This window comes from Sander vitreus, chromosome 9 (assembly GCF_031162955.1).
Source record: "Sander vitreus isolate 19-12246 chromosome 9, sanVit1, whole genome shotgun sequence".
NCBI lineage: Eukaryota > Metazoa > Chordata > Actinopteri > Perciformes > Percidae > Sander > Sander vitreus.
The window spans coordinates 28,931,229-28,958,718 of NC_135863.1; the positions used below are offsets into that span (position 1 = coordinate 28,931,229).

Below are 27,490 nucleotides of genomic sequence, written 5' to 3' on the forward strand. Positions count from 1 at the left end.
ATGGCCACAAATAAAGTGGTTATTGAAGCCCCAAAGCTGGAGTCCAGCGGGGCAGCAGTGGCTGGAGACACCTCTAATAAAGTCCAGATATTACAGGTCCCAGCCAAATGTGGACCCATCGCTGCCGTGCAATCCCCAGCCACTGCTGCAGGAGGCTCAAAGGGTGACTGTGTGTCTGCCACCCCACCTAAAGTCCTCCCCACTGGCCATGGCCCCCAACCTCCCTCCTGTACAGTTGCAGTGCGTCAGACTTCCTCTCCTTCTGTCATGGTGGTATCAAAGGTGGTCACCCCAGGACGAGTGACTGCTACCAGCCAACCACAGGTAACAAAAGCAGCTTTGAGCCAGGTGGCCCCCATGAACCAGACCCCCACCCCAGGACGGACAGTGGTGATAACTGTACCCAGGGCGGCAGGTGCACAGACAGTCACTGTGGCCCCTCGGCTGCCCCACGCTGCTTCCCAACAGCTCCCAGCCAATATCCAGATACCAGCAGGTGAGCTGCAACACGCTACTGGATGTTTTTTTTTTTTTTCAACATTTTACACATATTAAGAATAAATCCTATTCATGAGTAATGAAATGACATTTGAGGCTTTATATAAATGTAAGTTTTTATAGCATTTAAGTTGGGCAATTTTGGCCTACTTAGATTGTAGAAGTAAAAAAAAATAAAAAATCATACTGGGGGACAGGACATTTTTTAAAGCTTTAGTGCGTACGTTTTTGGTATTAATGAATGTTACATTCAAGTCATTGCCAAATGAGTTGCTACGAAGCTAATAAGGCTCGACACAACATGAAACTTTGCTCCAAGTATCACCAGGGGCTCTACACCTTAACGAAAGCATTGACAACATTGGCTGTGTACACAGAGTTTACTAAAAAGAGAGGTTTTAACAACTCTCTTTAGCAGTTGTTTACACTATCCGCCATTTTTTTCAGTCAAAAATAGTCGATCACCGAATGCGAATGAACAGACTCCATAGGAGGAAATGTCATTCTTATATGAGGCTCCTTTTTCAACTACAAGGTGGGAGGTGCGCGATCACAGGCTTGTATCATTACAGTGAAGTGATGTCATTTTCTGAACTTACCAGACTGTGCTAGCTGTTCTATTATTTGCCTTTACCCACTTAGTCATTGTATCCAAAATATTGATGAAAATGTATCTTAAAATCTATTTTGTGAAAGCACCGATAGTTAATCCTACAATATCGTCGTGTTAGAAAATATTGTGGTATCTGACACATACTAGGTATACTTTACCCAGCACTGTCTTTTCAGGACAAATCATCAATTAATTACAATAGAGATGAGACGCGAAGATGAATCGGTTACTTGTCAACTATTAAACTAATCAGCAACTATTTTTTATAATCGATTAATCGGTTTGAGTAATTAAAACAAAACTTCCCTGGTTGCAGCATGTTAAATGTGAATAATTTCTAGTTTCTTTGCTCCTCTGCGACAGTAAACTGAATATCTTTGAGTTGTGTACAAAACAAGACATTTGAGGACGTCATCTTGGACTTTGGGAAACACTGATCCACATTTTTCACCATTTTCTGACATTTTAGAGATCAAACAACTAATCCATTCATCCAGGAAATAAACCACGCAACACAATCCAATCAACAATGAAAATAATCATTAGTTGCAGCTGTTAAATGACAGCAAGTGATTTGGGACTCTGATTGTGGCAGGTATGATGTTGATCCGCAGTGACAGTGGCCAGCTGATGCTTGTATCCCAGCAGGCCTTGGCACAGGCTCAGCAGGGACAGAGAGGCGTTGGTGGTCAAGGGCCTAGAATACTGGTCCCACAGGTATGTGTGTGCTGCTGCTGTGAGTTTACTAGATACTGAAGTGGATGAATGTAGAGTAGGGCTGGGTATTGTTCAAGCATATTTGATACTGGTACCGATACCAATGCTGTGACTTTGATACTGGTTCCTAAACGGTACTTTTTTTCGATACCAATTTCCCTCACTTTGTGGAAGACTCCGGTCCGCGTATTTGGCGAGGGGTTTAGACGTCCTCCTTTAAGAAAATGTGTAGTTTTTTCCCCCACGCATTTTGTTTCTCTTTGTGGGATTTTGCATCTCTTTGTAATCGGTTTGTGTCTCTTTATGATAGTTTTGTGTCTCTTGTTCACATCATTTGGACTGTTATTATCACCATATGTGTCTACTGCATTTCGTTGTCTCTGTACTTGTACTTTGCACAATGACAATAAAGTTGAAACTAATCTAAAACATTTGAAAAGCTAGAGCAGATAATAAATATCTAATAAAAGCTTAAAGACAACACTTAACTAAAGAAGTCCAACTACAATCATATCTGAGAAAAGTCTTTTAGTTACGTTCGTTCGGCTTAGGTGCTGCCCAAAACGGCTCGGGTGCTGCACCTAAACCTTACGGTGGCAGGGAAAACAAAAAATAACATTACATATTACGGCACAGATCTTTTTATGTATTGTTCAGCTCCTACTACGTGAGTCGTCTCTGTGGAATCATGCTGCATGCTGATTGGCTCACTGACGCTGGTGAGATTTACTCCTCAGGTATTGAAATTGGGTATTGAACGGCGAGGCATTTTTCGATACTCAATACTTTAGAGGCAACTCGGTCGGTGCCTAAAAAGTATTACATTACATTACATGTCATTTAGCTGACGCTGTTTATCCAAACTCCAATCCAACTTCGCCCGCTCTAGAGCAACTATGGGTTAAGTGTCTTGCTCAGGGACACTTTGGTTGATGTATCGCAGTGGGAATTGGACCCAGATCTCCCACACCAAAGGCATGTGTCGTATCCACTGCGCCATCACCAATGTGGTACCCAGCCCTACTGTAGAGACATCCTCACCCCTGCGGTCTCGACTCACAGTCATGTCTGGAATCCAGGGATCTGCAGCATCTGGAAATAAAAGTAACGAGAAGGTGACAGTGATCAGGATGGCAGCCCCTCCCAGTTTCCAGCCCGCACCAGTCCAGAAGACCGCTGTAGTAAAGGTACAAAAGCTCAAACAGTCATGTAGTGTTCGCTCATGGGAAGTTTTACTGCAAATCGACCACAAATGTCATAAATAATGATACTTCGTCAATGATAATACTCCACCCATCATTTTTTAACACTTTTTTTAAAATTAATTTTTAACGAAACATTCACATATATATATATATATATATATATACAGATGCGTACACACTATACAATACAAAAAAAGTAACTAACAAATGTCCCTCCTATAACTAATGATCACCAGTGTTCTACCTCAGTCCTCCATAGTCTAAAGTCAAAGGCGAGATGTGCAGGGCCTGCATCCTACTCCCATTAAAGAAGCCCATCAATCATCCTCATTTGCACTCCCCCAATCCAGCACACTTTCCAAATTCGTATGTTTGAGATAGTCAATAAGAGGCCCCCACACTCTTTATTTTCCTTTTTAAAGTATAGGTCATTTTTTCTAAGAATACACACACTTACTTTGACCATTTACCAATACTTGGTCCGTGTACATTTTTCCATGATATTGCTATCATCCGTTTTGCTTGTAACAGACATCAATTTAAAAGGAACTGCTCCTTCTTTCTTAACTTATACTTCACCCATCATTAATAATAATAAATGATTCAGGATGACAGAAAAATAAAGACTGGTAGTCGCTTAGGTTTAAGTCACTCGGAAAATGATTGTTAATGCCTTTTATTAGGCAGTACTAGAAGGCTGACAGAGAACAAGGGAAAGACAAAGTCCCCCGCCGGACTCAAACCAGAGACATTGTGACCAATGTCTTAATCCCTAAGCCTCGCGGCACAAGTGAGCATTGCTAGTTTAGAAAGCAAATGGATTCCACCCATCATGAATAATGATGATAATGACGGAAAGCCTGCAATAAAAGTAAGAAGAAAGTGCCGCACACTCTGGCTCCTCAGCATTTCTCTATTTATTCTGACAGCGCTTCTGCAAAATCAACAATCAGCCTGCTGAAGAAATTAAGAATATGGCCTTATCATTTGTCAGTTTAATCTGCTGCTGTGTTCTTTGAGTGATAGATTATATTGTGTTGTTCAGGTGATTGGTGTTGCTCACAAACCAGCTGTAGTCCCGCCCCTCAGTGCTGTGTCTGAACAGGGGAGCCAGCATCGCATTCAGGCGGTCGTCGCGGAAACCAAAAAGGAACCCGCAACCACGATTAGTCAGGTGAGTCTGACCAGACCTAGCTCTAATGGCGCTGACACACCAACCCGATAATCGGCCGTTGGACAGTCTGGCGAGGTCGGTGACTCGAGTCTGTTCGCTGTGTTCCATGCCGTCATCCGCCGGAGGAGCTGTTGGCCTTGATTTGGGCCGACACGACATGTTCAGTCGGAGACAGGGCAGTCGGGACTCACCCGGAAATGGCGAGCGGATGAGCCTCTCAAAATCTGACGAGAATCTTTTAAACTGACCTTTGTTGATCTGAAATGAAGACAGATTCAGCAATTGTATGGCCCATTTCTCGCTTAAAATGTTTTCAGAAACACGTTTCGGTGAACTATTTTAGTACAATATGAGATCGTATTCTGAATAAGCCGCCATGACAGTCTGGCTGTGAATTTCCGGAGAAAAAAGACCCATGTGACGCGTTCGTCCTATCAGCTGCCGGTTTTCATTTTCTGAGAAACAATACAGAGAAGGGCCGCCTGCTGCTATGGAGACGTATTACGTTTCGCGCACGCGCAGAGCGTACGCTCAAGTCGGCGTCGCCTCAGTGTGTTTTGAGGCTGATCAGTCCGACTGCCTTTCCTGCCGACGGTCGGCCGTCTGGTTGGTGTGTAACAGCTCTAACCTGCATTCTCACTTTGGATTTCACTTGTCTGCGCCAACTGTCAGTCTGAAACTGCAGCACCTGGCCTGCAGCACCTGGACAGGGACCCTACTATCTCCTCCACGTGTTGTTATGGATCCCACGTAACTTCTAGGCAAGTCCCGCCCTACGAAGCAGCCCGATTTGTTGGGCTTAGGCATTGACCTCGAGTGGTTATGGTTAGGATAGCCGATTGGTCAGGGGATAGGACCTGAACAAATCGGGTTACGTTACCTTGTTAAACATGGACGCCTGGCCAATAGTAGTGTGTGAATGCTATTGAAGGGCGGGTCTTGCCTAGAAGTTGCGTGGATTCCATAATAGCGCCTCCTCCACACGTACCATTTCTTTTTTTGTGCTGTCATTACAGAAAAAACATATTTTTCAAATAAGAGTTAGTGTTACATTAACTAAAATAAAAAATAATAAACTCTCTTTACAGTAAAGCAAAGTTGCAAAGAGGATTACCACATCTCCGGTTTGGCACTCTTTGTAGTCCAAATAATAAACTGAGTCCAACCCCCTGAACATACCCAGCATGCCTAATTGCTGTGGATGTCTTGCTGTTGTGTTCAAACAGGAAATTCCCATAGTGTTCTTGGGTGGAGGTGCACTTGTTTTTCATGCTGACCATCTTCCATGTAGGGGTGACTCAATATTGTTATCGCGATATCATGTTGCGCAATATTATATCGAAAGTGGTAAGTATGCAATATTTTGTGGAGCGCTGCGTCCTGTCCGTTGGCTGTGTGGCTTAGTTGTGTTAGATTTTGAGCCCGCTTGAAATGCTATAATGATCATCATTTCATTGGCCAGTTACCGTGCCACTTGCACATGTTAGTACACGTCAGCGCACGGGTCCACTACGTGACAAACCCTGTGGAGCGTACCATGTGACGTGTGTGCAGATTTCAACAGAGTGACAGCGTAAGTGAAGAAATAGAGACAACAAAACGGAACGAATCAGAGAAAAGTTCTCTGTCCTGTTCTCTTTATTGATTTATTTTATACTGTCCAGCCAGTAAAACATGTCCTGTTCTGTAGACGTGGTCGTTATTTATTTATTCATGTTGTACCAGTCCAATATGACCGTCAGTTGAAATAAACCTTGTGTTGTAAGGAAACTTGTTTTATTTGTTATTAATCTGTTTTGATAGTATCGATATTGCAATATTCATAATCAATATCGCAATATCACATTTTGTTAATATCGTGCAACCCTACTTCCATGTACATTTTACCACTTAAAGCTGTGGTGTTTGTTTTCGGTGATGTTGGGCAAAAATTCCATAATCTTTCAGCATATTGTCCCATAAGTGGTCGGAGAGAGAACTGGACTCCTGCGTCTCCTCTAGGCTTTGTTTTCAAGCTTTAGAAAATATAGCCTGTGACAGGAGACCTTGGCCAATCACAGTTCATTTCAGAGAGAGCATTCCTATTTGGCGTTCTGCACATCAATATGCCCGTTTCTTTCTACCCACTGCAGCGTTAATGTAAAAAAAACCAAAAAACTACTGTTTTACTCCGGGGAATGTGTCCTGTTTGACGTGTAGTCATGAATTGTGGTTTTTCTTTGCAGAATTACATACTTTTGCTACTGTTTAATTACAAAGTCAGGCATTGGCTTACATACCAATTTAGAAGTATGTGTCAGCTTTAATATAATTTCTGACAATCACCAATCTATCTATTAAGTGAGTTTTCCTAGACAATTTACAGCGATCCAAAGAATGCCGGTAGTCGCTGCGTAAACGCTGATGCATCAGTTGCAAACAGCTGAACAGGAGGGATGAGAACAGCGTGTCACAAATTCACCAAGTTGACCTTTTATTACGCTTGGTTGTTGCCTGCCCTCTCATCAACAGGCGACCCTGGATAGTGTGAAGAAGTGCAAGAACTTCCTGGTGACTCTGATCAAGCTGGCCTCCAGTGACTCCAGGTCCGCCAACATGGCCAACAACGTCCGAGGACTGGTCCGGAGTCTGCTGGTACGCCTCTACTCGCCATCATCACAGGAGCTGCTTTCACTTAGTACAGTAATAGAATAATGAAAGTTTCTAATGTCTAAAATATAGTTTAAAAAATCTGTCAATTTTAGGCTTGAATTACCAATAATAATATCATAAATCCTTCAGTCGTCTCAGTGTTTTTAACCCGCTTTACAAATTCTTTACTGCTCATCACTTTTGGATTAGAGAAGAACTAGTACTACATGTATCGGATCTACTTTTGTCAACCAAATGTTTTAAGATTGATTGACTTGCATCTTGTAGACCTAAAAGTAGCTAGGCCTACTTATTAAAAAGCTAGTAAGTAGACCTTGAGTTAAGATTATTTTGTCAAATCCCTGTTCTTTTCACATTTCCTATTTGTAGTTGCATCATTTTCAGCAGGTGTTTTTTATTATTAACTTACCAGCTTATTTCCTTGTCTTTTGAACATGATGTTCCATGTAATATAAAAATGTATTAAAAGCCTGAAGTGTCCTTGTTTTATTCTGCAGGAAGGGAAGCTAGAAGCGGAGGAGTTTACAGAACAGCTGTATCGTGAGTTGAAGTCGACTCCACAGCCCTGCTTGGTGCCTTTCCTCAAGGTGACCAGAGAACAACACACAATTATTACCTCCTGAATAGTCTCTCATTGCCAGACCCATCTCCACAGCGCTGCGGATGAAGGTCTAGCAACAGGAGTGTACACTTAATTAGCTGGACACATTGTTAAACCTCATTTGCTTTTACCAGTGAATTGCCGTGTGTATTTGTTCCATAGCAAATCCCACCAATCGGTCCCAAACATCCCAGTTAGAGAGGAAATGCCGCAAACATCTAATTTGTAAATCTTTACAATCATTCCCCGAAAAAAACAAGCAGGCATACCCTTTTGCACCGTCCTTAAAGGAACACGCCGACTTACTGGGACTTAAGCTTATTCACTGTATCCCCCAGAGTTAGATAAGTCCATACATACCCTCCTTATCTCCGTGTGTGTCGTAACGCTGTCTGGCGCACCCACCACAGATCCTGGAGGTAACCGGCTCCAACTAGTCTACTGCTCCCAATAAGTGACAAAATAACACCAACATTTTCCTATTTACATGTTGTAATTTGTATAGTCACAGCGTATACAAATAACGTCACATGAGACACAGCCATCTTCTAACTGTATACAAACTGGGAACTATATTCTCAGAAAGGCGAAGCACTGCTACTTTGACGGAGTGATTTGCTTGCAGCACCTGAGAAGCCCCGTGGTGAGGAGCAGAGAGTAGCAGTGTTTCGCCTTCTGAGAATATAGTTCCCAGTTTGTATATGGTTAGAAGACGGCTGTGTCTCATGCGACCTTGTTATTTGTACACACTGTGACTATACAAATCACATCATGTAAATAGGAAAATGTTGGTGTTATTTTGTCACTTATTGGGAGCAATAGACTAGTTGGAGCCGGTTACCTCCAGGATCTGTGCCAACCAGGCTAGCGGTGGGTGCGCCAGACAGAGTTACTACACGCACGGAGATGAGGAGGGTATGTATGGACTTCTCTAACTCTGGAGGATACGGTGAATAAGCTAAAGTCCCAATAAGTCGGCGTGTTCCTTTTTAAACCTTGCCATTTTCAGCGTGCAACGTTGCTCACAGGTTCCGGTTAATGTTGCTTGATGCGACCGGAGTTTAAAGTTAACACAAAGAAAGCAGAAAGTGAGGGACATCCGGTGGAGCTTCCGGCAGCACCGGAACTATCCTGTAAATGAACCGCTGTCGATTTAGACCAGTGGTTCCCAACCTTTTTTCCTTGGCGCCCCCCCTATTTATGTCTAAGAAAAGCTGAGCCCCCCCTCCAAAACCGAAGTTGAGGTAACTCTCGAGATAGAGCCTTACATTCTTTTTTGATACAGAGGAGTTATCAGCACGTTTACGTTTCTCCGCCATGTTTCATTCATAAAATAGTGATGCCGTGGCGGCAGGAAAAACGAGGATGATAGCAGCTAGCAGCTGACCTGATGACAACAAGGGTCCCAGATTAAGAGGTCCCGGAGGTTTGGCCTACTAAGTAGCCTGCCTACAATTTTAAGCGAGAACAAAAATATTTAGTTTTTATACAGACTTTTGTATACATTATATATTCTAGTGTATTATCATAATTTGTTTAACGTGCAAATATATATATATATATTTTTTTACCTCAAACCAGATAAAGACTTGCACACCCCCTCTGATCTTTGCTGCCCCCCTGAGGGGTCCCCGGATCCCAGGTTGGGAACCACTGATTTAGACTACCTCCTGAATTACCAAAGAGCAATGTAGAAAAAATTATGGTAGGAGCTTCTCATTTTTGGCTGGCGCTGATACTCTTTTTCACTGGTTAAAATGTTGGCGACAGGTCATATCAGCTGTCGCTTATTACGTTTACGTTAATTACATAACTTGATAACGGGCCAAAACTAAACTGGGCTGTTGTCTGGTTTGTTTGCTCTCTGCAAGCCGGTGTCTGTACTCTGCCAAAGATTGTTTATGAGGTAAAGAACGCACTGTGTAATAGAAATAGAATAGAAGAGTAGATTGCACATTGTGTGCCGTGGTCAGTTGAGTAGTTCAAAAGAAAATGGCGCTCAGCTAGAATGAGTTAGCCAGCTACAGCGGTCACAGTTCTATGCAATGGCAGCGGTACGCATAAATAATGAATAAATGAAATGAATTTGAACTCTAAGTAGTTCATATAAAAATGGCTGTAGGCACTCAGGGGCAAAATGGAATTTGGCTGATGACATGACTTCTTTCCCACTCATCTTTTTGTCATTGCCATCAGAAAAGTCTTCCTGCAGTGCGCCGCCTTACTGCAGACCCCCAGTTATTTATCCAACAGGCTTCAGCCCGCAACCTCAGCACTCAGTCTTCCACCATGAAGCAGTCCAGCACTGACACAGGACAAAACCTCAATACCAACCAGCAGGTAAAGAAATGTCTGGATGTCTAATGAGGTGAGCAGTATACATTTTATAATAGAAAAACATGTCATTATCAATGAACGTGAGGAACAATTAATGTTTTGAATGCTTGTTTGAATTGGAGAAACCTGGTTTCCCCGGCTAGATCTGTCCCGGAGAACGCAGATTTCTCTGCCATGTATACGGTAGGGCTGCCTGATTCTGAACCCTACAGGACGCCATCAGTCTAAACCCCGTCCTTCAGAGCCTTCTCCACACCGCTGTTTAGTGGCATTTCTTTAAACCAATCGTAATCATCTTGGGCGGCGCAATGGTGCCTCTGCAAAATAGCCTTGGGAAGGAACTTGTGCTGGTGGAACATGTGCTCGTCAGCGGAAGGTGTCGCACATCCGGCCGAAAATGAGGGACATCCAGCGGAATTTTCAGCGGTACCTAAAAAAACAACAAAAAAAACAACCCGGAAATGAAACGTCGTCGATATAGACTATTCAGAGCCCAACCACTAACAACCGGTCACACTCACTCCATGCAATGCCATCATGAACTCCATTCTGCCGTCAGACCACAGAGGATGCAACGGGTTTCTCCACTCCCTCCTCCAACATCTGGAATCACCAGGCAACTTTGCTTCAGTCCTTTTTGTTGACTTCATCTCCACACTCAACTAGGGCTGGGCAATAATTCAACACGATAATTTATCGTCTTTCAATGGAATCATATCGTGATGAAATCATTTATCGAGATATAGTGAAACACAGTTACCTTGTCTAAATTAATAATAGCAAGCACATACCAACTCAGTTTTCTCAGAAAATCAGTTTGAGGGGATATCATTTGAAGAATTGCAGATTTGTTTTACCGTAATACCACACTATTTTTGTGCATGCATGTAAACATAGTATATAGCTGGAAAAGAATTATTTATATTTTCTCTATAATTTCACTTGAAACTGTTTACCACATTATTGATATTTATCTAAAATCTCATAAAAAATATTTTGTGAAAGCCCCAATTGTCAACCCTACAATATCACCGCAATATCGATATTGATGTATTTGGTCAAGAATATGGTGATGTCTCATCTATATATCGCCCAGCTCTACACTCGACACAATCCAGCACCACATGATCACGTGATAATTGCAGGATCACATATCACGCCAAAATCCATCTCGTCAGGCTTCAGGTAACGCGTTTGTGTTTGACCAGCAGCGGACCGAACCTGTCAGCGTCCGTTGAGGAGCTGCTGGCAGCTACATCGTGGGTGAGGTGTGTGTGACGGCCGCGACTGTTCCTTCAAAACAACAGTGGTGGGCGTGATAGACAGACGGTTCATCCAATCAGCTGCCAGGTATTTTTTTGAAAGTGCCTTCCCTTTCCAAACAGTTTCCAAAGACGGCTTCTTATATGGATCTGTTAAGAAGTCACCGGGCTCGTCAAGTTACTGACTACTACCTGCAGCTGAACATGGACAACTGACATTAGCACATTGGAAACCCCCCAACCCACACACACACACACACACACACACACACACACACACACACACACACACACACACACACACACACACACTGGACCGAAGCCGCCTCCATCCACAGCGAGACGGTGAGATACAGGACTGGAGAAGAGCTCGCTCCAACTGGAGCTTTGTCCCTTCTGCATTAGCAGCCCTGACCAATCTGCCTGGGTGACATTGTTGTGAGCTGAGACGGATGAATGCTTGCAGGAAGATTTATGTAATGTCTGTTAGGGTTGAACGATGAATTGTTTTCAATCGCGATTTGAAAGAATAATAATCGTGAAGACCGCGATTAATCGAATGCAGTTTTTAGTTGAATGTTTGGTGTAACATTTGGTTTAACGTTTTTAATTCCTTTTTTATTATTATATTTACCTTTTTTTCACAAGATAAATGCTGGAATAAAACTGAGGCATATCAGAAATATATGAAATTTCTGATATGAAATATGTTTTTATTGGAATAGTTTTATTCTAACTTTAGCTTTTGTGATGAATGTTCTGTGTTTGCTTATTAAAAGAAAAACACTTATTGCTGGCAGTTCACCTCTATGTTTTCATCCTTGCATAAGAATAAAGAGCAGTTTGGATGATGTCTCATGTTATAATGCTCCATGACATGTATATCTGTTACAGTGTATTAAACTTTAGCTGAAAAATTGCAAATCTAATCGTAATTGCAATATCTGGCAGAAAAATCGCAATTCGATTTGTTTTTGTTTTTTTCCCCCCCCAAATCATTCAGCCCTGCTGTCTATATCTGTGTGTGTGAAAACAAATCTCCCTCTTGGGACAATAAATCTAAATCTGATGTTAATGATTTCCCTTAAAATGCAGGTTAGCCACCAGCAGCCTCGAGGAGTGACTGTGAGAGCGACATCAGCCCAGTCCACAAACTACACGTATAAGAGCAGCAGACCCCCACCCAAACCCACAGTGGTCCCGTCAGGATCACACTTTACCGGTAACGGTTAGGACAAGGCTTCTTTGGGAACGTCACATGTTGGTTGTGATTCTTGGTGTCACGATTCAAATTCAGAATCAAGTCTCGATTTAAAACTAATTCTTGATTCTCTAAATAGAAACGAGAGAGCACTATTTTTAGGCTCTTATTCCAGTGCACTGGTTTGAGAAGCATTCACCTGTGTCCTTAGTCCAGTGAAATGCAGGTGGAAATGCACAAAGAAAACATACAATCAGATCGACCAGACTACATCAAGTCCACCAATTAAATGCTACTCTCCAAATAACTTTGTATGTTTTTCTTTTTACAGGATCTTTTTCAGTGAAGCAGCCTTTCACTCAGGAGCCACCTCGTTGTACCAAATTTGCATTCAGTTCAGGATCTTACAGGTAATACATAAAGTTGATATCTTTAGACTCAAATTTAAAGGGATACTTCACTGATTTAGCATTAAACTTTGTATCAGCATAAACACGGTAGTATTTTTGAATGACTGTGCTTCCCTCCCTCATGTCCCCTTCAGACAAGAGATCTCTGTATTGTGGGTCTGGAAAAATGCCTCCGCTGACGCAAAACGACTTTTGCGTCATCGGAGGCATTTTTGCCCAGAGGCAAAGGACTACAGCCAGTACTATGAGCTACTTCCGCATAGCCCATAGGGGGGTTGGACTGTCGGCTTTTTCCGGAGATTGCCGAGGAAAAAACGAGTGTCGGCCATCTTGAATTATCGCTTAGCTACTCAGCAACAACTGTTAGATTTATTCATCCTGAAGGAAATTTTAGAACAACAATTATGTGCATTCAAACTACACGTGTACCACCGGGATACATTGGTACAGATCGGGGGATATGCAGGACACTTTATTACAGACGGAATACTCGACATACTACGTGAGCTTCGCCCACCGGCTATCGAGACCAGCGGTGTTGCTCAATGCATCTGGCCGGTAAAGGGACATCATCAGCGGGGACGTTGAACGAATGTGTCGGTCGGTGGAAAGCTAACGTTAGCCAGCCACCTGTTCCATCAATCCTGCTTGCAAGTGTCCGCTCATTAGACAATAAACTGGACTACATCCAACTTCAACGAAACACCCAACGCGAGTTCAGAGACTGCTGTGTTTTTGTTGTTGTGGAAATATTGCTGTACCGGACTATCCAGCCTGCTGCTCTGTCGCCGGGTAAGACTAGCTAGTGGAGGTGGGCTGTGTTAACATGGACCGCCTGTTGCAGAAATGGGGGTGCTTGTATCCAACGAACTGCTAACTGCTGGTGGAGTTTGACTGTTAGATGCCGACCATTCTACATTTCCCGCAAATTTACGGCTGTGTTTATACTCGGTGTTTACAGCCCACCAAGCGCTAATGCTAGTTACCTGAACTTTACGGAGCCTATAATGTGTGTGCACTAGCCTGTTTCGTATGTCGTTTTTATATAATGTCGTTTTTATATATTTTAAATGTGTAACACCACTTGAGCCACGGTGAAACGTTGTATCGTGTATATGGTTGAAATGACAATCAAACACACTTGTTGAGTTGATCGTCTCACTGTCTGTCTGTCTGTAAAGGGTAGGCGTGGCTTGGGAGTAGACGCTAAAGCAGCGAAGCAAGTGCATTCTGGGATTTGGTGTCTTTCATCCACATGAGCCAAAAACACATTTTCTGGCTTTTTCTTGGCCTAGACGGCACCAATTTCTAAAAAAAAATCACATTTCTACTACATAAGTGACCCAATTTAAAGATATATTCATCTTTCCAATGGTGAAATATCCCTTAAGTGTGACGGGCTGACCTGTGTGGGGGGATTTCCAGAAACACCATGTTGTGGTTTGATGAAACAAAGGGAAAGCTTAGACAATATCAGGTCATTCATAGGTCACAGGTCAGGGGACGAGAATATGTGGGCAGTCTCTAATAACCAAACCTGTTCATCTAGAATTATGTTTGACTCTCTACATATTCAGAGAATCTAGGCAGCTGCATGATAAAGGAATGTTTCGTCTCAGGACTGTCTCCTGGCGCCTGATTCCCTTGAAGGTTCAGCTAACCGTAGTCTCTATTGAAGACGTTCACCCTCTGGGAACGTTCCGTGCCACCTGAAATTTTGCCGGATGTCCCTCTTTTTTTAGGCTGGATGTCCCACACCTTCCTCTTTCTTTGTGTTGGCGTTCTAAACTCCGGTGGATTTATGAGGACTATGGTTAACTGCTCCTCAGATCTCTGCAGGGTAAATCCAGACAACTAGCTGTCCAATTGGAGTTTTTTGTTGCACGACTAAAACTACTACTTTTGAACGATTGAAGACGATTGTGATTGGTTTAAAGAAATGCCAGTAAATCGGAGCACGTTTTTTTCCATTCCGGAATGCTGTGTGGACCTGCCAGACCATCCTCCGCAGCGCTGTGGAGGAGGATCTGGCAATGCGAGAGTAAGCTAAACATAACGCCTCCAGCATGAGTTTCAATACACCTTCAGGAAGACAGGAACTTCAGAAATTGGGATGGCACCCACACTGTACTGGGTGATCCTAAATTCTCCTCAATTGAGAGTCCAGTACATGCTCTTGTGTCATCAAGGTCACCTGAAACCACCTTCACATATGTGAAATGAGCTGTGCTGCTCCTGAGACATTCCTTAACAACCTGCACAGAGCAGACTTTGTGTGTGTGTGTGTGTGTGTTTCCCAGAGAAGATGATGACATTAACGATGTTGCTTCCATGGCTGGAGTCAACCTGAGGGAGGAGAATGCCCAGATCTTGACCAGCGTGGTTGGCTCTGTGGTGCAGTCGTGTCAAGACCAGCCCTTCCTCTCCCCTAACCCAGTGCTCAGCCGAATCCTCCGTACAGGTACAAGAGCTCAGCCAACCTGCTAGCCTCCACATTTCATTTAACGTTTTGACCACAAAGCATTCAGTTACATCGGCATTAGTGCAGGCTATTCTTTCATATTAGACAAAGTATTTGCAGCCACCAGCGGACAGCATGACTACACTAAATTGCAGTTTCACTTCTTACACACACAACCAAAATGGGGCTAATACTATTTTTTTTTTTTCTCATTAGGAATTCTGTTCATGGAAACCGTTCCAGGCTAAATTTAAAATGGGGCCAGAACTATGTCAAATGCCATGGCAATAAATGTATTAATTTAAGGCTACATTTACATTGCTACGTTTACTAACGTTACCATGGCAACTACCAGCAACAGGCAGGGTAACATGCTGCCTCCTGTCTATGCCCAGTGTACGAGAATGTTGATGAGATATGAGGTTTGGGCATGTTAGTTTAAACGGAGATTCTTCTACCGGAGATGAAAACACTTTTTACGGAGACACTTAAGTATTACTAAATTCATTTAGTCATGTTTATACTTCTATTTACAGTTTCCAACCTGTCTTTAACTGGACAAGCTTAGCTATAATGTGTCTTTGACTCTTCTTGTGATACTTGAGCCAGATGTTTTGTGTCTCCTGTGTTAGGACAGGCATTGGGAGTAACGGATGTCGCTCCAGAGGTGGTAGCTCTGGTTTCTCATGCCACGCAGGAGTGTCTCCGTGGGCTGCTGGAGAAGCTCAGTATGATGGCAGAACACCGCAAGCCAGCCCTGAAGGTACAGCAGTACCCATATGACGGAGGGATTTGTATTTACTCAAGCTAAGACAAACAGTCATACGTGACATATGGCAGGGTATTCAGGGTTCATATGTTTTGAAAAAAACTGGAAAAGTTATGGAATTTGAAAAATGCAAATTCCAGGCCTGGAAAGGTTTTGGAAACATAAAAAGACCCAGAAAGTTTTGGAAAAGTCATGGATTTATTATTTTTTTTTTTTACACAGCATAAGAATATGTGATTAACAAATGTATTTTCACGTCGTCCTAACCTCAACGTTCTATTTGGGGCGCGATATTACAAATCCCACCATGAACCACATAAATTGTCATTCATTTTATTGTTAAACCTCTGAGGGTAAACTTTAACACAGATTTTTATTCTTATTGTATAACGTCGACTGACATTTTCAGGAATACATAGTCATGGAAATCTGCCAAAAAGTCATGAAAAAGTATTGGTTAAAATGCGTATGAACCCTGGGTACTGCTGGCACCATGACAAAAACTAAATTCTGCTCAGTTTTTTGTTAGGGATGGGCATTCGATTACATTTTCTTAGTCGATCGTCGGGAGAATTAACGATCGACTATCGATTAATCATTAATATTTTTATATTAAAATGAATGATTTATAAATTAAAAATTCAATGAAAATTTTCTCGATGAGATCTTAATTACAACAAGAACAACAACTTAGTTAAACTGGAGGTTAGGCTAAACTTGGAGAGAGAGAGAGAGAGAGAGAGAGATAGAGATATATATATATATAAATATATTAAATAAATAAATAAAAAAAATATGCGCTGCGGTGCTCTGAAGCAGTGGAACCTGCTGCTGCAAGCCGGCGTTCTTAAACAGAGACCCTCGTTTGTTCCAAAATAATACATAAAAAGAATCATGTTAAATAATAACTTAACCAAAAACATAATACTTAGACAGGTTTTGTCAAAATGTAACTCAAGACTATCCAAGGCACGGACAAAGCCTAATAAAAAATAACCAGTAATAACTCACATACAACTTCTGCACCAGTCTACTGGTTTTTGATGAGAAAAATAAGCATGTTGACATGATCTGGGGTCAGACGTGATGGTACGTCGTGACAGAATGTGACATGCTGGTTCCAATATCCATCTCAGTGAACTTGCAGATCCCTTGGGTAATTTTCTCTGCTCGTTGTGCATCGCAGCTCCTCCGTGCTAACGCTGAGATGATGCTAGGTTGAGACAGAGCAGGATGCACCGCCACCGACATTAACCAGGGTCGGATGCACTTTGTTTAAGTGGTACATCATTTGAGTCGTGGCCGTGTTGTACTTATACACGGCGTCGCAGTGTTTGCAGTCGTTTTTTTAAATCAAAATGGTCCCACGCCACACTTCGCCGTGGCCCCTTCATGATTACTTTTGAAATCAAAACAGAAACTCGCAGGTAACTGAGTAGCCTATGACGCCCCCGGGTGGTAAAATGTTTAATTGCTGCCACACAGTGAAATTCATTTAATTGCTTCAAGACTCACACTACGCAACGCAACCAGCATTAGTTTAATCGATAACAAATTAACGTGTTCGACAACATTCTTAATCATCAATTATCGATCGTTGATTAATCATGCCCATCCCTATTTCTTATTAAAAGAAACTTTAACGTTTTCTTCTTATGACGGTTTCTTAATATTACTAGATATCACATTCTTTAGATCAGAAATGTCTCATTATAACAACATAAGTATCTTGTTATATCACAAAACATTCTTGGTAAAGTAATATTGTCACTGCCAGACTGAAATTAGCTTTTAGAAGATAATATATTAAACCCATATAAATCCATATAAATATATATATTTTTTTTAAACTCACACAAATATTTGTGGCAGTAGAGTGACTCTGCGTGGGGCACCAAAATACCACGCAGACGGGCAAAGGTCAGGAAAATACCAAACAATCTGAGCGGTGTTTACCCTGGGGGATGCGCTGCCAGGAAATGTAGGGCCTCTCCGTCTTGTTAACTTGTGTGTTTGTGTCGCAACAGGAGGACCCGTGGCATGCCAAGGTGAGTGATGTACGCTCCCAGCTTCGCTTCCTGGAGGAAGTGGAGAGTTTGAAAAAGAAGAGGAAAGATGAAGAGGAGAGAGAGAGACTGCTGCGTCTGGCCAGAGTAAGCGATGCACGTCCAGAAAGTAGCACGGCTTTTGTTTGACTTAAACCATCTTTTCATCTGAAGCCACTGCGATTGTTTCTGCCTATCATTACGTAAATTCTGCATACTCACTCAACATCTTTCTGTTTGTGATCACAGAGTCGCTCCCACACTGAGGATCCACAGCAGCAGCAGCTCAAGCAAAGAGCCAAAGAGGTGTGTATGTGTTTCATCCTGGAGAAAGCCGAGACTCAGCCAATACAGTCGGTGTGCAAGTCTGCAGGATCTTAAAAAGTAATACAAGTTTATAAATCAATTTTTTGAAAAATAACACGCTATTTTCTGAGGTATTAAATCTACATTTTGACAATTTTGTCCTTTTCTGTATGAAACTGTAAAGAAGTGTTGTTTGGGATAATAATAATAATAGTGTGTGTCATGTTTTTCGCTGGCAGATATAAGTGTGAGGGAGATGAAAGGCACTGGTAGCAGTGTGGCTATTTAAGTAGGCAGTACAACCTTCTCAGGCTCCCAGCCATCACGCTCCCAGAGAGCACGCACGCAACCCTTTGTCTCTCTTCTCTTTTCAGTTCCAACAAATAGAAGCAGCTCAGCTGCAGCAGAGAGAGGCCAACCTCACGGCTCTGGCTGCCATCGGGCCTCGCAAGAAGAGACCTCTGGAGCAGAGTGGAAGCCAGGTGAGTGAAAACCAAACTGCAACAGCACTCCACACTTCCAGCAGATATATTCACTTTAAAATAATACAAGGAGATGGTAGAATTACGACATTTGAACCGCTGGAAGGCTTTTAGTGTGAAACACCTGTGCAGGAAGAGCACTGAATGAAAAGTGGCAATGTTTGGAATTAGTGCGGGAAAACAAGACTTGTTTTAAAAAGAGAAACTCTGAGCAGCAGAGTGGTGAGTACGACAATTTGTGTTACTGATGGAATGGGTGCTGTGGAAATGAGACATGCTTCAACATTTTAAATGTTTTCTCGCAATGTGACAACCAATTTCAAGACTCATGAAGCTTACGCATTTAGATGTTGATTCCTTAGCCGTTCGGTATTTATGGAATGGACCACTGGAGGAAAATAGGGGAGGGTCATGTCTTTTTATTCTTTGTTGAGGGTAGGGTCATCCAATTTTTTTTAGTCCAGGGGGGAGGGTCACCCAACTTTTGTATTTATGAGAACAGCACAATTTCAAAGTGGCTTGTTTGGTGCATATTTATCCATGTAGCTCTCTCAGTCTCAGCCCCTATCGCTAGCAGATGGGTCCCTGTTTAGTCAGCCAGACAATTTGAGCTGTAGCTTTAGAGACCGTGGGATTTCCCAAACTGAATAAATCCCGCTCGCACATGTAAACACAAAACTGCTTTGCTAGCTCCATCGTGTTGTAACTAAGACATCTGCTAAAAAAATAATTTTATTCATTAGCATGATTGCCGTACTGTTTAGTTCAAAAACATCCAAAACCCCATACCGTTTATATATATATATATATATATATATATATAAATAAATAAATAAATTAGGGCTGTCAAACGATTACAATTTTTTAATCGCTGAATTCCTATAGTTAATCCCGATTACTCGCATATTTTATCACATGATTAAAATTCTATTATTTTGCATTTTAGAACAGTTTTTAAGTACATATTAACAATGGAAAGCCATTCTTACCAGTGTATCTTGATTGGGAATCAAATGAATGCAAAGAAAGTTACTTTATGAACTTGATTTTAAGATTTGTAATTATTTATTTACTGTAAACAAAAGAAAAATGTGTGAATCTGTCATTATTGCACAATTCCTCCAAGTACCTAACTAAAAAACAAAAAATCCCTATCCTTACCAGAGTCAATATAGTGTTTAGTAACTCCTAAATAATGTTGATAACTCACTGACGTCCAGTGATCACCGGTTAATGAGACAGCGTTTGCAGCACCTTGCAGCAGTTCCAGTGTGGCTGCTTTCTCCGTGTGGTACAGGCTGTGTATCCGTGAAAACTACTGTCCCCCTCGACGGCAACGAGACAGGTCAGAACATGCAAACCGTAGTACGTCTTTAAGATCCGAGTCCTCTACGATGCTGACAGGTCTGCAATAGTTGCCACCCGTTTAGCCCGGGTAGCATGCTAGCCGGTAGCATCACGTTAACTGTACTACTATGCTTAGCTCCGTAGGTGGTAGCTCAAGCTTGACGTGCTTTGGTGATATTTTAATTCGGCTTTACACAATGTGCATATGGCTTTCGACTTGTCTACGAGCCGTCCGGGAGTTTTGGAAAATAAAAAGCGCCATTCAGATTGTGTTGCTGCTGTCTTTCTCCATCATGCATGCAGCCTGCAGCAGCAGGATGTGTTCGGAGGAAGTGGCAGCTTGATGATAAGTAACGGTGCTGAAAAGAGTCAAAATAGTAGCCTGTTAGGCACGACGCAAAGCCGAGTGAAGTGTAAAATAAATTAATAAATGCCGGCATGCGATTTAAAAAAAATAAATAATCGCACCGCGTTGGCCCTTAATCGCATCGTGATTAACGCTGACAGCCCTTATATATATATATATAACACAAACGACAGGCTTTTCAAGGCATTTCAGAAGGAAGGAGTGGTAGCATGCAAGCCCCCAAATTGACGCTTGTCTGAGAAATGGAGTTTTGGATAATGTTCAGATTTGGCAAGCTTACCTATGCTAAAATATACAATGACTGAGGAAGCCTAGTGACGAGGCCATAGCAACCAGTGTTGAATTTGTTATTTCCCAGTGTCCTTTGCTGAATGGTCTCAATGTTTTATTGTTTTATTTCATGTGAATACTAGTTCACTAGATGAGTAACTTAGTATTTGAAGTAATGCAGTAATGCAGGAAGTGTGCATTTAGTTTCCATGCTTATTGTGTTTCCACAACAATGTTGGTGAGTAAATCTGCTGAAATGGCCACCACACCATAACAGAGGAGTGTGAAGCGTCAGATGAGAATTCAGCGGTTTAGTCACGTATGTCATGGCTGTAGAAAAAAAATGGGCATCTGTACATCTTTGCCAAGCGCAAACCAGTACAGAATGCATCAATAAATTGTTGGGGAGGGTCATCCCTTTTTTCCATATCATTTTGGAGGGTCATCCAAAATGTATTGCTGGTGAAAGAAGGATCAGGTCTATTTTGATTAAATATCCCAAAACTCCTCCAGTGGCCCCTGAAATAAATAACGAACAGTCCCTTATGAACGAATAGCTACAGAATACAAAAAACAATATCTTGCCAGCTGGCTGCCTAAGAAAAAAGCCCAAACCAACCAAACAGCTGCGAGTTTTGCATTAAGGGTCAAGTAAAACAAAAGTTGAACGCACCAAGCAGAGAAACAAAATGAGACACACCTCACACATATTTTCTTAGCACCAAAGATCGAAACGGAATAAAGAAATGCTCATGTAGCCCCAATGATGGATAGAAAATAAAAGAAAGCAGCATGTTCCACATTGGCACAGGTTATAGAATGAGGTGCTATAAAGGCCAGCACCTGCTAACGCAGACACACAGGAAGCCTACAGCTTACCACAGTTAGAATGTGTTAGTTTATCTCATGGAGTCTTTAATTCTCTGTGTGTTTAAGTCGCAGCGCTGCAGGCTTGTAGGTTTAAAGATGAGGACGCTCTGGTAACTGCGCATACTTGCCACTGCCTTTGAACTCCACTACCCAGCGCAGCCGGCAGCCTCTCTGGCTCTTTCCTCTCAGCCACAGGGCTTCCTCTACCTCTTCACAGGCTCTTCCTCAGCTGGCACAGCACACACTGAGGACAGGACCTATGGGGGAGCAATGGCAAATGTGTTTGGAGTGGTAGCTCTTTTTACAGCTATTCTTTTTCACTCTTCAGCATGTGCTGCTAAACACACCCAGGCAGAGAACTAGAGAAACAGCATATTGGGGTACAGGCACTTTTGTTCAGGCTTCTTGGTCAGTCTTGGTTTTTGGTAATATTTCCGTTGCTTCACTTCATAATTATTCGAGGACTTGGTCAACTTCGGTGTGAAAGCACATAATATTTACTTTGTTAAAGGTCCTATGACATGCTGCTCTTTGGATGCTTTTATATAGGCCTTAGTGGTCCCCTAATACTGTATCTGAAGTCTCTTTTATATAGGCCTTAGTGGTCCCCTAATACTGTATCTGATGTCTCTTTTATATACGCCTTAGTGGTCCCCTAATACTGTATCTGAAGTCTTTTATATAGGCCTTAGTGGTCCCCTAATACTGTATCTGAAGTGTCTTTTATATAGGCCTTAGTGGTCCCCTAATACTGTATCTGAAGTGTCTTTTATATAGGCCTTAGTGGTCCCCTAATACTGTATCTGAAGTCTCTTTTATATAGGCCGTAGTGGTCCCCTAATACAGGTGCTGGTCATATAATTAGAATATCATGAAAACGTTGATTTATTTCAGTAATTCCATTCAAAAAGTGAAACTTGTATAATGTATACATTCATTCCACACAGACTGATATATTTCAAGTGTTTATTTATTTTACTTTTGATGATTAGAACTGACAACTAATGAAAACCCCAAATTCAGTATCTCAGAAAATTAGAATATTGTGACAAGGTTCAATATTGAAGACACCTGGTGCCACACTCTAATCAGCTGATTAACTCAAAACACCTGCAAAGGTCTTTAAATGGTCTCTCAGTCTAGTTCTGTAGGCTACACAATCATGGGGAAGACTGCTGACTTGACAGCTGTCTAAAAGCTGACCATTGACACCTTCTACAAGGAGTGCAAGACACAAAAGGTCATTGCTAAAGAGGCTGGCTGTTCACAGAGCTCTGTGTCCAAGCACATTAATAGAGAGGCGAAGGGAAGGAAAAGATGTGGTAGAAAAAAGTGTACAAGCAATAGGGATAACCGCACCCTGGAGAGGATTGTGAAACAAAACCCATTCGAAAATGTGGGGGAGATTCACAAAGAGGACTGCAGCTGGAGTCAGAGCTTCAAGAACCACCACGCACAGACGTAAGCAAGACATGGGTTTCAGCTGTCGCATTCCTTGTGTCAAGCCACTCCTGAACAAGACACAGCGTCAGAAGCGTCTCGCCTGGGCTAAAGACAAAAAGGACTGGACTGCTGCTGAGTGGTCCAAAGTTATGTTCTCTGATGAAAGTACATTTTGCATTTCCTTTGGAAATCAAGGTCCCAGAGTCTGGAGGAAGAGAGGAGAGGCACAGAGTCCACGTTGCTTGAAGTCCAGTGTAAAGTTTCCACAGTCAGTGATGGTTTGGGGTGCCATGTCATGTGCTGGTGTTGGTCCACTGTGTTTTCTGAGGTCCAGGGTCAACGCAGCCGTCTACCAGGAAGTTTTAGAGCACTTCATGCTTCCTGCTGCTGACCAACTTTATGGAGAAGCATATGGAGATGATTTCATTTTCCAACAGGACTTGGCACCTGCACACAGTGCCAAAGCTACCAGTACCTGGTTTAAGGACCATGGTATCCCTGTTCTTAATTGGCCAGCGAACTCGCCTGACCTTAACCCAATAGAAAATCTATGGGGTATTGTGAAGAGGAAGATACGATACGCCAGACCCAACAATGCAGAAGAGCTGAAGGCCACTATCAGAGCAACCTGGGCTCTCATAACACAACTCCATGCCATGCCACATTGCTGCAGTAATTCAGGCAAAAGGAGCCCCAACTAAGTATTGAGTGCTGTACATGCTCATACTTTTCATGTTCATACTTTTCAGTTGGCCAACATTTCTAAAAATCCTTTTTTTGTATTGGTCTTAAGTAATATTCTAATTTTCTGAGATACTGAATTTGGGGTTTTCATTAGTTGTCAGTTCTAATCATCAAAAGTAAAAGAAATAAACACTTGAAATATATCAGTCTGTGTGGAATGAATGTATACATTATACAAGTTTCACTTTTTGAATGGAATTACTGAAATAAATCAACTTTTTCATGATATTCTAATTATATGACCAGCACCTCTACTGTATCTGAAGTCTCTTTTATATAGGCCTTAGTGGTCCCCTAATACTGTATCTGAAGTCTCTTTTATATAGGCCTTAGTGGTCCCCTAATACTGTATCTGAAGTCTCTTTTATATAGGCCTTAGTGGTCCCCTAATACTGTATCTGAAGTCTCTTTTATATAGACCTTAGTGGTCCCCTAATACTGTATCTGAAGTCTCTTTCCCAAAATTCAGCCTTGGTGCAGAATTACAGCCACTAGAGCCAGTCCCACAATGAGCTTTCCTCAGGACGTGCCATTTCTGTGTATGTAGCTTTAAATGCTAATGAGGTGGAGAGAGGGGGGGGCAAGGTGGAGGGTGGGGTGTAGCCTTGTGCAGCTTGCCATGGGCAAAGCAGAGAAAGGGGAGGTAACCTTTCCCCTTATGACGACATATAGGGAAGATTCCAGATTGGCTCATCCGAGCTTACTTTTTCTCAAAGGCATATCTAGCCACCGGGGGACTATAGGAACTCATATTAATGTTAAAAAACCTCAAAGTGAAATTTTCCTGCCATGGGACCTTAAAAAAAAGAAGAAAAAAAAGAAACAAACATCAGGGTTTCCCCCAGAAAAGTTGTTCAGCCTGGTGGCAAGTGTCTTTTTTTTTCGGCGAGGGCCCGCCTGGGGCCACTCAGACTGATGGTAGCATTAATGTAGAGCCACATAGTTTCTGTGATAACAGAAACATAGAGACGAAATCACAAAGTTTGTAAAAAAGCTAACTGGAGATTTGAAAGTATGACTGTCTAAGTTTCCAACCGAGCCGGCCCACTGTAACTATAATTTTTAAAAAAACTTCTTAAAAATACATTACAAAATAATTCCCAGTGGCTTAGGCATGTGGGGGGCAATTTAGGCCCGGAGGGCCACCGGGCTTGCAATACACTTGGGGTACCCTGTAGCATAATAGCTGTTTTGAAAAAAAAAATAAGAGTAAAAGACAGTAAGTGGACATTCAGTATTGTGTCAAATAGTCCATATCCTTCGTGTTCCACTACTGGGATTGCTCCGGTGCTGCAGGAAATTCCGCCGGATGCATGCATTTTCCGTTTCCTTCCGCCTTCTTTGTGTTGGCTTTTTAAATTCAGTGGGTTTGTGAGGACTATGGTTAACTGCTCCTCAGATCTCTGCAGGGTAAATCCAGACAGCTAGCTAGACTATCTGTCCAGAGTTTTCTGTTGCACGACTATTTTGCAGCGGCTCCGTGCGGAGTTTAGCACCGGCATTAAAGAAATGCCATTAAACCACAGCACGTTTTCCTCCCATCCCCGAATGCTATGTGGAGTAGCCAGACCCTCCTTCAGCGCTCTTCGGAGGAGGGTCTGGCAAAGCGAGACTGTCAGACTACTGCTCCGTAGGTCAAGAATTAACTCCAAAATGTCTAATGTATTTACAGTTGCCAATAACTTTGGTTGTCAAGGTAAAAGTTTAATTTGGGTTCGCAACATTGGTTTTGGAAATTGGATGATTTTATGTTAAAGTGCGGCAGATTTGCAAACATTCTTCTATTTTATCCATTTTCTGTAATAAAAGAAATAGTATCAGTGTTTGTGTCAAACACTGGCCAGAAGACCATCAGGTTCATGTCGAGGTGTGTTTTGCGCATGCCGTTTCCGACAGTCCAGACTGATATAAGTTCTTGTTAAGCATTTAGGATTCAACTAGACCAACTAGAGATTGGAAAAGGTTGTTGTTTATTTTCACAGAATAATTACATTTTAGTAAAGTATACTATACAGTTTTGTTGGTGTTACAGGTTGTGAATGGTCATGTACATTTTATTAAGGGTCCTTGAAAAGTCATGGAAAAGAAAGGTTGTCCATTAAAGTGTGTGTGTGTGTGTGTCTCAGGTGACTCTGCTGCCCAGACAGAGAGTGACTCGGGTCATGCTGAGGGATCTGCTGCTGTGTATGGAGCAGGACCACTTCCTGTCCCACTCTCTCACTCTGTACAAAGCCATGCTCTGACTACCTTAACTAACTCCTCCTACTGCTAATGATTGAATCTGTCTAAAAAAAAAAAAAAAAGGCTGCAGTACATCTTTGTTTTTTCCTCTATCTTTTTCCGAATATCTTTCTGTTTATTACCTACTATTTATTTTAGTATGACGTTCTGGATCAGTGATGGTAATCAGCTCGTCTCTAAAGCACTCAAAGTTTTGGTTTCGATGTTGATGAACCTGATTGGGATTAAAAAGAGAAGACCAGAAGTGTAGTTCTCAGTTGAATGTTGAGTTTTCTTTTGTTATTGTGCTTGTTCATTGTTTGACCATTAAAATAAGTAGAATGTGTCACATCCTGACAGTTTACTGTGTCTTTGGTTGTTTTTAGCCACCAAAGCAGCGTGGCTCTGGGGATGCTTATTACAGTGAGGGAGGCAGTCTCAATGTTATAAACTTTGAAACGTTTTGGCTCTGTCCAAAGTAAAATGAATCCACCAACCAGCTTCTACAGATGTTACTAATTCAAATATGCCGTTTGTTAAATCTTTCTGTATAGAAAGCTTCATATTTAGAGTACAGACACAAGAGAAAAATTGATCTTAACTCTTGGCATTAAAGCAAATAATCATGTTTCCCAAAATGTTGAGCTATTCCTTTAAGGCTGGAACTCTCCAGCCTGCACAGTGCCGCCACAGCATGAGGAAGCACTGCAGATGTGCCTTGTCTCTGAAAATCCTTCGTTATGAGTTCTTGTGTATTCATCATGAAATTATCTCACATTAATTATGCAAAACAGAGAAAACATGACGTATAAATAACGCCGGCTTGGGTTGCTGCTGCATGTTTCTTTTTGGGCTAACGCTAACCCCCAACGTGTCCTCTAAACGATATGTGGAAAAGATGTCATTTTGCATGGTCTTCCATCTCTATTTTAAGCGAAATAAAGAGAAATTGTACAATGAAGATATTGCATGCCACAAATCAAATGAAGGTTGAAATAAATAAGTAGATAAGAGTAGTTCAAAGTGCTCTAAAGGTTAGTCCCTCCAGGATTTCGCGTGGTCGCGATGGTGCCAATTCACGCGAATTCAACCAATCACCGTGACTTCGGTGCGACTCGCAGTTTTGACCAATCACTGGAGTTTCCCGCGACTTCAACCAATCCCAGCAGTCCCACGTGCCAGAGTTTACGTCAGTATAATGTGACTGAGAGCCACTGACCAAGTGGGAGTGAGAGAGCTGGTTTCCGATATGAAGACGAGACGTGAACATCTCACATTTGCCAACAAAACGTACAGCCAAAGACCGTGCAAAACATTTCAGACCGCCCTGCCAACCTGTATACATTTTAACATCAATGTACGCTGTAACGTTTTTTCACTCTAAAGTCAGCGGCTGCTGTTTCAATCCTGTCGGCTGTCTGCAGCAGGCGGGGCTGCTGCTCATACAGTCCCCCTCCCCCCCGCAACGGTGGTTGCAGGTAAAAAACGCAGATGAG

The 27,490-nt window shown here is 42.1% G+C and overlaps 1 protein-coding gene across 1 annotated transcript; it reads left to right on the forward strand.

The window, feature by feature from the left end:
* Positions 1–26,017, forward strand: LOC144522986 (transcription initiation factor TFIID subunit 4-like). The gene is made up of 15 exons (XM_078258230.1): positions 1–496; positions 1,707–1,838; positions 2,918–3,015; positions 4,079–4,207; positions 6,719–6,841; positions 7,357–7,446; positions 9,657–9,800; positions 12,155–12,281; positions 12,592–12,670; positions 14,971–15,131; positions 15,764–15,894; positions 17,928–18,053; positions 18,195–18,251; positions 18,626–18,733; positions 25,901–26,017. Exons 1-15 carry the CDS (start codon positions 1–3, stop codon positions 26,015–26,017), a joined length of 2,118 nt encoding a protein of 705 aa, XP_078114356.1.
* The last annotated feature ends 1,473 nt before the right edge of the window (positions 26,018–27,490 follow it).

Bases quoted from the DNA above. Each gene is read 5' to 3' on its own strand.
- LOC144522986 (XM_078258230.1), top strand. From the start codon at position 1: ATGGCCACAAATAAAGTGGTTATTGAAGCCCCAAAGCTGGAGTCCAGC. The intron at 7,447-9,656 runs GTGACCAGAGAA...CATTGCCATCAG, and splicing joins GCTTGGTGCCTTTCCTCAAG to AAAAGTCTTCCTGCAGTGCG. The intron at 18,734-25,900 runs GTGAGTGAAAAC...TGTGTGTCTCAG, and splicing joins TGGAGCAGAGTGGAAGCCAG to GTGACTCTGCTGCCCAGACA.